Source organism: Protomyctophum bolini (genome assembly GCF_963924005.1).
Source record: "Protomyctophum bolini genome assembly, chromosome: 20".
NCBI lineage: Eukaryota > Metazoa > Chordata > Actinopteri > Myctophiformes > Myctophidae > Protomyctophum > Protomyctophum bolini.
In genome coordinates this window covers 12804090-12814650 of record NC_137881.1, presented here as the reverse complement: position 1 = coordinate 12814650, position 10561 = coordinate 12804090, and the positions used below count along the sequence as shown (strand labels likewise).

The window sequence follows — 10561 nt, the reverse complement described above, 5'->3', positions numbered from 1 at the left end:
GGCATGGTTGCCTTAATTTCGCCATCTGCTGGAGGAGGTATGTAAATCAGGGACTCCCTTTTTTGCTGAGCCTGGGAGAGTAGACTACCGGTAGTATAGCTGTGCGGGCGTATATTAATTATTTATTTGTTTACATGTTGTAACCTGACTACTGACCATAGACTGTAATGTCTAGATGATCTACCTTTGATAACATGTTGGTACAAATATACTGTAATATCAAAGTTGCCTGGGTTGTAAAAGGCCAGATCACCCGTACAATAATAAACCGTGTGCAGACCAGTCCAGTGTTCCAGTTATGTTTATTTTGGTAGTCTCTCCTGAAATGCCCAGGTATGCAAGTTGTCCCTGTTGAGCACCGACAAGCCCTTCCATCTAGCCTTCTAATGGATGTGCGTGCAGCGTGCTGGACGTCTTGACTTTACCCATGCATGCAGGGCCGGTTCTAGGCATAGGCGAACTAGGCGGTCGCCTAGGGCCTCAACCACTGAGGGGGCCTCGTCACAGGGAGAAGATTTTTTTTTTCATGTATCCCTTACATGGGCTACTGGCCACATGTGGCCCCCACCTAGCTTCTTAATTTTGATCTCAAAGTGCACCAGATTGAAGCATTTTCATGGCAAATTTACAATTTTTATCCGGCGTGGCAAAGCAGGAGGGGGGGGGGCCTCTGTATAATATGTTGCCTAGGGCCTCAAAAGGCCTATAGAACCGGCACTGGGGTAGGACCACTACCAGTTGACCTGTAGTAAGTCTCATGGTCGGGGGGGTAGGACCAAGGGATTTGGGATTTGTTTATAAACATTTTGGTATTTGTTTATAAACATTTGGGATTTGTTTATAAACATTTGGGATTTGTTATAAACATTTGTGATTTGTTTATAAACATTTTGGGATTTGTTTATAAACATTTGGGATTTGTTTACAAACATTTGGGATTTGTTTATAAACATTTGGGATTTGTAAGTCTCATGGGGGGGTAGGACCACTACCAGTTGGCCTTATAAGTCTCATGGTCGGGGGGGGTAGGACCAAGTCTCATGGGTTTTGGGATTTGTTTATAAACATTTTGGTATTTGTTTATAAACATTGGGATTTGTTTATAAACATTTGGGATTTGTTTATAAACATTTGTGATTTGTTTATAAACATTTTGGGATTTGTTTACAAACATTTGGGATTTGTTTATAAACATTTGTCTCATGGGGGGGGGTAGGACCACTACCAGTTGAGCTTCCACCTAGCTTCTTAATTTTGATCTCAAAGTGCACCAGATTGAAGCATTTTCATGGCAAATTTACAATTTTTATCCGGCGTGGCAAAGCAGGAGGGGGGGGGGGCTCTGTATAATATGTTGCCTAGGGCCTCAAAAGGCCTAGAACCGGCACTGCATGCATGTGTAGCTACTTGCAGTGGAATGGTGAGGTCATGACCTCACCATTCCAATTTGCTGAACTACTGTATGTCCCCCCAAAACTAACAATAACTATAACCCTAGGTCTAAGCTAATTCCCCTCCTATGCACAGCTTTGTGTGTCTGTGTGTCCATAGCACGTAATGTGCTGATTTTATTGGCTGAGCACGGAATATGATATTTGATGGTAAAAGCTCGGCCCTCACTTAGTTCACACGATTGTTATTTTTCTTTTTCACTGTGCCAATTTCAGGACATGCCTGTGCAAATTGGCTTGCGTTGTATGTGACGTCAGAGCAGCAACTCAGACAGCCTATAAAAAGGTGGTGTAAGGGGGATCAATGACACTGAGACTGTGAATGGTGATTAAGCTTAGTAACTGCCGAGTATAAAGTCGGTGAAATAACCAGTGATAACAATACTGTGCGGAAGAGTGCAAGCGAGACGTTTTTCCATAATGGCAACAATGCAGAGGAGACTACAAAAGGAATTGTTAACTCTGCAAAATGACCTACCCCCAGGGATGGCACTTAATGAAAACAGTGTAGAGAACAACATTACACAGTGGATCATAGATGTGGAGGGAGCCGTTGGCACACTCTACGAAGGCGAGAAGTTCCAGCTGCTTTTCAAGTTTAGCAGCCGGTATCCATTCGATTCGCCTCAGGTAATGTTCACGGGAGATAACATACCAGTGCATCAACATGTGTACAGCAACGGTCATATCTGCCTGTCCATTCTGACCGAGGATTGGTCGCCGGCTCTCTCGGTGCAATCAGTTTGTCTTAGTATTATCAGCATGTTGTCCAGCTGCAAAGAGAAGACGCCGCCACCCGGAAACGACTTTTACGTAAGCACATGTAACAAAAATCCAAACAAGGCACGATGGTTTTATCACGACGATGCATGCTGATAATGTACAGCAAGACCTTGCTTACAACGTGGCACCACTTGTATGCATGTCCCCCAAAGTCTGTTAAAATATGTAGTTCACAGAGAGGACTGGTACTTCGGACCACATACAGAGTAACAGACAGTGAGTTGGAGACCTGTGCCATTTCAGCCCAACGGCCCGGTCCGCACAGCCAAAGTGCCCGCAGGCTTTCAGACACAAGAACAACGTGAGAGGAAGACCAGCTTGTGTGCAGGAGAGGTGGAGAATCTACACAGGGAAAAGAGAAAGACTTTGGTGGACTACAGCAGCTGAGACAACCCAAGAACAATATGGGGGATCATTTCCAGGACGTCTTCAGCTTTGATTGGACTCTCCCGGACTCATCCAGGGACGTCTGTCTTAGTGGGCAGAATGTGTGTTGGTTGAAATCAGGTGTTATTCTGGGCCAGATCTGAATTGGTCTTGGTTTGACTTGATCTGGCCCCAATGGAGACGTCACTACTTTGTCCAGGTCCTGACTGTGCTTGCTGGGAAGGAAGGGGTGGTGCCCACTGCCCATTCCTAACTACGAGATGATTGTGGGTGTCCAAGCAAGTCTGGACTACAGAGCTCTTTGAATAGCAGACCACCTGAATGATGATCAGTTGACACCCATACCCATAGGCCAATAAAGTACCTACAAAGTGGACAGACACGCACTGCTGTGCATTGGAGCGGATGCACCACTCACAAACCTGATTGCTTTTCATACTGTGAATTGTGTTTATTTATTGATTTTATTTAGTCATTTATTTTATGTATTTCACTTACAGAACATTACTAAAGTCTACTCAGGAATAATGCACGTTGGGAATTCAAGTTTGAAGTTGATTGGAAGACATTGGAAGACAGACAGATAGACAGACAGACAGACACACCATTCATTTGCTGAATTCACATTGACCAACCATGTGAGTCTCCATCTGAACTATAAGGGTGGCACTGGTGAGTAATGTTTCGGTTGAGTCGCGTGCGCGGTCAGCGCGGAGAACAAGATGACACCAGGCAGTATCACACGACATGTTGAAAGCATTGATTTTGTGAGATGAAGATGGTGTCTCTGTTCAGAGTAGAGACATAGGGATATATCTTGCGCCACCCCTACCCCTTAACCTGTATCCCTAAATTTATATGCCATTTTTTACTATTTTAAAAAACCTTTTAAAATAGCTGATCTACAAGCTCACAACGTGTAGATGTAGTTGAACTAGTTGAACTAGTAGGTGGCTCGTTAAACGATTTAAAAATGTTTTTCAAAATAGTAAAAATGGCAAATAGGTTTAGGGATAAGGGTTAAGGTTGGCGCAAGTACTCACAAGATTTACTTGAGTGAAAGTATCAATATCCTATAGAAAAAGGTACAAAGGTATTGGTACCAAAAGTACCAAACGTGTAGTCATTATGCTTAATTTCACATGTTTTCAAATGTGTAAAATGTATATTAGCGGATCTACAAAATCATGTGTCGTAAAGCGACGTGTTGTGTGCTTGTACATCGGCCAAAGTATGTATTTTGTAATAGTAATCAGATCAAATAATAATCAAAATCTACAAAGTAACTACTGGTGGTAATTTTTAAGTTTTCAAATAATTATAGTGGAGTGAAAAGAATATAATATTTGCCTCAGAGATGTAGTGGAGTATAAATTATTAAATGATGAATACCTCAAAATCGTATATTCAGTAAGTTCAGTTGAGAAAGAAAGGAAAGAAAAATATCAATACACCACCATGTATTATGTAATGCTAGTGCTACCAATAATCATTCCATAAAGATAAGTGTATGCTATATTCCTCGACAATTTTGTGCAGTACGTGGTTGTAAACCACTCCCTCATAGGTGGCAGGCCCTGGCAGTTTTGTGATTAAAACAAAAAACAAACCACACCCGTGTGAAGTGAGGGGCGCTCTTATCATCATACATCATCATAATATATCATAAAATATCATCTCATTCCGGCCAATTGGAATTTGCGTCCTCACCTTCGTCTTCAATGTTTGTGTTCATGCAATGTTTGTGCTTGAACAAAAACTCAATCCTCTACAATCCAATTCACAGTCTGTTCCAACACCCACATCAAAACCAACACAGCACATACAGGTAACAACAAGACATACGGCTCAGCCTTAAGCCTTTTTCCCAACCCTGAGGATCTTTGCTGTATGTAACTCACCAAATATCTCCTCGTTTCCTGTCTGTCTCTATCAATGTTTCCCGTCTTGCTCTATCAATAAAAGCAAAAAGGCCCCTCAAAAAAGAAAATTACGTCACTCACAACAGTTTGTGTTGTTGTTGCGAGTGACGTCAGACCACAGCCTATATATAAGGTGTAGGGTGAGCATATTTTACACTTGAACTCTGCGACATATGGATTTAGTGAGAGTCATACCGAGAGAAAGAGATTGAGAGATAGCAAAAGAAGATAATTCAGCTATTTAGCTAATTGGGGAATCTAGAATTAATTGATAGCGGGTGTAAACATACAACCGTGTGTTTGAGTTTGGAGCAGATTTCTGCAACCACGACAGAATTCATCCAACGATGACGCAGTCTTCCTTACAGATGATATCACTGGCGCAAGGGCTCGCCGACGGACAGTGTCCTACCGCCCAAAATGCAAGGTTTTGCGTCAACGACCTGATCCATTGGCGAGACCCGAGGAAGTCGGGCGTGGTGTTTGGCCTGTCCATGCTGCTGCTGCTGTCGCTGGCCGCGTTCAGCATTATCAGCGTGCTGTCCTACCTGTTGCTGGTAATGCTGAGCATTGGCATCACCTTCCGGCTCTACCATTACATCGTGCAGGCCATTCAGAAGTGCAACTCGGAGCACCCCTTCAAGCCGCTGTTGGAAATGGACGTTAGTATTCCCCCCGAGATCTCGAGCAGGTATGTGGACACCACGCTGACCTTCGTCAAACAAGGCCTCAAGCTCTTCCTGGTCGAAGACCTAATGGAGTCCCTGAAGCTGGCCGTGGTCATGTGGATGTTTACCTATGTGGGAGCCATCTTCAACGGGACCACCATCCTCATCCTCGCCGACATACTCCTCTTTGCCATTCCCCCGTTACACGAGAACAAGACCCAGATCTATCCCTACATTGACATAGCACTTGCTGAAGCCCGGTCCATATTGGCTAAATTGCAAGATAAATTCCCCAACTGGCAACTGAAATTCCCCAGCATCATGAAGCGTTTCAAAACGGAGGAGAAACTCCACGGCGCCACAGAATCACAGCCTGAGGACAAGTGAAGAACGCAGTGTGTTGTCAAGAGCCAGGGTTCGTTTGAGGTGGTGTCAGTTGCAGAAGCGACTGTAGTGAAACACATGCTTTATGGTGAGAACTGAGAAGGACAGGGAAGCTCGGTCGGTGTTCAGTCCTGGAGACTGCAATGCTCAGTACAAAGAACAGGTGAAGGCCAGAAAGGAGACGTTGTAGTTGCTCCAGAAGGAGCTTCAGGATGAGGACATAAAGAGATAAGACCATGGGAGGGGGCAGCCAAGGATCATCCATGAACCTCAAACCAATGAACTTGCTGATTCCATTCAAGTGCATGACTCGACCTTCTGGCCCAGAAAGTGAAGGCCTCAAACAATTAAGATGAGGAAAAGACAGAGGGGAGAGAAACAGAGGTAGATCACCTTGACCATAATAGAATCGTCATTGTCATTTTACATTGTGAGGTGACTGACTATAGGCAGACAATTCTTTCTCGTTGGCCAGGATCCTTTGCACATGACGGCAGCCATCGTATGTCAAAGTAGCATACATCCTTACATATGTCCTCTTTCCCCCCCCCCCCTTCTTACCGCGTGCTTCTGAGGTACTGTAGCCATCTGCAAAAGTCACAAATGTCTTGTGCACATTCACTAGGCTAACGCATGGAATCCCACTCATTTTTGTTCACACATGTTCTATACCTTTTGAAATATTTTAGTTGTACTTTTTTGTTTTTTTGAGGGCCTCCTATATTCAGCTTTTGTCCCCACAAAATGTCTGCAACACAAACATTAAATGCCATTGACAATGAAGGGAAAATGTACGTCATCTTGTCCCCACACGTCTCATGTTTGCCATCGACAATGAAAGGAGAAAATGTCTGCCAAATATAGCAACAGGCATTCTGATTGGCCAGTATGAGATGATGCATGATGATGTACTATGATAAGAGCGCCCCTCACTTCACACGGGTGTGATTAATTAATCATTCCAATTAATTAATGGGAAGGCAGTGCATGGGTCTCGGATTGTTATCATCGGCTTGCTAGACTCTTAGAGCCAACTCAGCCAAGCCAAAGCCAAGTCTTTGTATCTTTTTGTGCCAGTTATTGCAACCAAAACCAGCACTCAAAGAACTAACCTGTGATGCTTTGATTGTACGTCCGGGCATTTAACAAAGGCCAATTTCCGGTGTATCAGGTGTATCACTTGGACAGACCCTGCGGATTGTCCCTCTACGATGCAGCATGAAAATGTTATGAATTTGGCAGCTGTAAAATTAGCGTTTTATTGACGTCAGTTCAGTGTGCTACATATCCATTTGGGCCAAAACGCTGTGCTCGTTTGTTTATTTTTGAGGGGCGCTCCTATATACAGCTTTAATGTTTGTCTTTCAACGATGCTTGTTTAAGAAAACGCCATAGACAAACATTAGCACCCGTTGCTTAAACAAACATGATGTTGTAGGATGATAAGAGCGCCCCTCACTTCATACGGGTGTGATTTTTGGAACACAGTTCTTATATGATGCAATACGCATATTAAACTCTGGGAATTCAGTGTGAAGTGAGGGGCTGATGTTGATGTTCTTATGTCTGTGTGAAATGAAAACTTAAATTAATGTATTACAAGATGTATTTATATCAGCGAGCTGATGTCTTACGTTGTCATTTACTAACCTAAGCAAACATTAAAGTCCACTGTGTGTCTTCCCCACATCTCTCTCCCCATTTCCTGTCAACCTATACTATAATATCAAAAAAAGAAAAGAAAAGACTTGGCATAAAATGACATCATATAAACTACCCTAAACAAAGTCCATATAGACTTGGCTGGGGAGGGGGAATTTATAATCAGGCTCTAAACAAACAAAAAAAAAAAGTAAAAATTAAAAGTTCATAGACCTGGCTGGCCTATGACATAATTTTGGAAAGACCCCAAAAAACTTGACCCATTTAGGATGCGTAAATTACGTCGGACTTCAGTGCCCTATGGGCATATAGCCTAGCCCCAGGCCTACTGACATCAGCGATTGCCATAGTCCATATAGTATATGGGCAATGCATGGCCTTCCAAAATTACGTCACGTCACAAATTGCCAGCCAAGTCTATATGTAGGTGTTTACAGTCATGCTAACAGCAGAAATGTTTACATTAGCCTATACCCGTCTTATGATAATGAAATACCAGTATGTAGGCCTAGAAGAATGGCCCATTACTGAAATAACTGACTAGAATGCTCAATACTCTTCAGATCGTTAATATGAAAACCCTGTACACTCAAGACACTGCCCCCCCCGCAACCTTATATCTGACCTGTTCTGACATTCCATATGTTGATCTGACCTCATCAAACCCTGTACACAGTACACACAAGACACGCTCCATATATGGCCAGTAAATAATTCATTCCATATGTTGATCTGACCCAGAATTGGGTTCAAGTGGTTAAACCAGCTTATGATGTCACAGTTAATTTGTTCCCACGGCATGTGCGCAAATCTGAATTGTCAGGCAACGGTTAGTGTTGTGTGTCCAGTTCTCGGTCATCTTATATAAGGTGATGTTTACATTGATGAACATAGTATAAAAGGTAGGTCACGGAGGGTGGTCTAGAGCCCTACACAACAAACAGGAAAGCTATCATGTCCCGGCTTCTTTCAAGAGCGGTTGTACTAGTTTTTGGGACGATGTATCCTGCGTACTGCTCCTACAAAGCGGTCAATACCAAAAACGAGAAGGAATACGTGCAGTGGATGATGTACTGGATCGTGTTCTCCCTTTACACCATACTGGAGACCGTGACCGACATAACACTGGCATGGTTTCCCATGTACTACGAGACGAAAATAGCCTTCATCTTCTGGCTGCTCTCCCCACACACCAGAGGGGCCAGTTTCGTCTACAGACAGTGGGTGCAACGACTCCTCTCCTCCAGAGAGAGAGAGATAGATGACTACATCATGCAGGCCAAGGAGAGCAGCTACGAGACCATGTTCAACTTTGGAAAACAGGGACTGGGTTTTGCTGCTCGCTTCGGCAGGAAATTGCTGGACTCGGATGATCAGCCGGAAGAATGATGGACATCATGGGCACCAGGTGTTTCCATACATCCAATATGTATCCACATGGAGCTGACGTATAGCGTGGTCTCTCTCTCTCTCTAGGTCGTCCTCAGCCGAGTCCTTCATCGTCGCTTCCAGTCATCCCGGTTTTCCATACATCTGGCCAGCTCGTTGGTGGAAGCTCTTGGTGTCTTTGGCATTGTCCTGCTAGTCTCATTCTCCTATGGAGGGTAGGAGCCAGGATACAGAGCCAACTTTGGGGCTGGGGCTGAGGAGGTCACAGTATTTTCCCATTTTTTTGTATTGTCTGTGTTTTTGGAGGGGCCCCTCCTATGCATGGCTTTGAGATTACTGTATGTCATGTTGCAGTCAAGTCTGGACTTTTTAATGTTTGTTTGGATACAGCACTTATGACATAAATTGTTTGCCGGCCAAGTCCGTGAACTTACGACGTAAGACGTCATGAGGCCAAATGGCCAATATATAAAGGGCGTGATTTCATTCTGTTAACATGCGGTTTAAATTCTCATTCATGCTAAAAGGTGTAGTTTCAAAGCTATATCGGGCTAATATAAGTCTTCTTCAGCCTGTGATTATGTGTTGAACTGTGTTTAGAAAAGCCCACATATGACGTAAATTCTCCATTCATTGTCAATGGCATTTAATGTTTGTGTTACCACAAAAAGCCGATTTGTTCAGACATATATTTTGTAAATTCTCCTTTCATAAAAAAGAACACCCGTGTGAAGTCAGGGGCACTCTTATCATCGTACATCATCACATTCCGTGCTCAGCCAATCAAATCATCACATTAATATATATATATATATATATATATATATATATATATATATATATATTATTTTTAAGTACAATTTTGAAGTATTTTAATTTTACTTGAGTATTTCCAATTTCTTACTTTTACTCCACTACATACAGATAGATCTACAAGCTCACAGTGAGCTTGTAGATCTACTATTTTCAAAAGATGTTTAAACATTTGATAACTTGAAATGGGACATTTCTACACAATTAGTACTTTTACTTTTGGTACTTTTTTGGTACATTTTGATGCAACGACGTCGAGTCTGTGGGGGCTATGGGGCTGTAGCCCCCATGAAGAATTAAATAGCCCCTTTTAGCCCCGATGAAGATTTTCGTGGACATTTTATATTAACATTACAGATTTTCTGGGAATTATTGACCCTCTGACTCTGTCGCAAAATTCCGAAAATGTGAACCTCTCCGCCGGCTGTTCAGAGGTGTTAAAAGTACTCAAATGCTAATCAGGTTTCTTTTGTTTTCACCTAGCCAGGTATTATATGCCTACAGTACAGTGCCCATAGGCGGCGGGTGTGTAAGGCTAGGGAAGGCTTAGCCTTCCCAAAAAATATGCTGGGTATTTTTTTTAATATATATAATATATGTGCGCAGCATTATATAGAAGGCTATTGTGTGTGTAGTGTGTGTGTGTGTTGTTGCTGCTCCCTGGTGATCGGGTAGGTAGGCTATACAGCAACTGGCCTAATCAGCATATGATTGGCTACTGTTGGTATGTCTGTAAACCTCGTCCACTTCCAGTCGCTTTGTAGCAAACAGTAGCACGCGCTGGTTTGTTTTGGGAAACAGCAAAACGCAAAATGTATTTTCCAAGGCAACGATAAAGTAATTCAGAAGAAGAAGCTGTGACTCGGCTGTCAGAACTCAGCACCACCACCAGTGCCCGCACGGTTCACACCACTGCAGCAACACTGACACGTTCAGCGGAGTGACTGCTGTCTCTGTGCCGTCTGTGAAGAGCCATGAGCCGCGACTCCCGGGAGGGGCAGCAACACCGCCGGGTAATCTACACAGACTATAGTGAGACTAAACACACTGACTCGAGAAAAGACCCATATCGTCCAAAATAGGCTAATCAGTCGTTGTCTGT

The 10561-nt window shown here is 43.2% G+C and overlaps 2 protein-coding genes across 2 annotated transcripts; both read left to right on the top strand.

Moving 5' to 3' along the window:
• Positions 1 to 1871: 1871 nt before the first annotated feature.
• Positions 1872 to 2327, top strand: LOC308334967 (putative ubiquitin-conjugating enzyme E2 W-B; the record flags this gene model as incomplete). The annotated part of the gene is made up of 1 exon (XM_080791875.1): positions 1872 to 2327. The coding sequence occupies one exon, from the start codon at positions 1872 to 1874 to the stop codon at positions 2325 to 2327; it is 456 nt and encodes a 151-aa protein (XP_080648001.1).
• Positions 2328 to 4890: 2563 nt separating this feature from the next.
• LOC308335194 (reticulon-3-B-like) lies at positions 4891 to 5598 on the top strand (the record flags this gene model as incomplete). Its single annotated transcript, XM_080792206.1, has 1 exon — positions 4891 to 5598. One exon carries the CDS (start codon positions 4891 to 4893, stop codon positions 5596 to 5598), a length of 708 nt encoding a protein of 235 aa, XP_080648332.1.
• Between the last annotated feature and the right edge of the window lie 4963 nt (positions 5599 to 10561).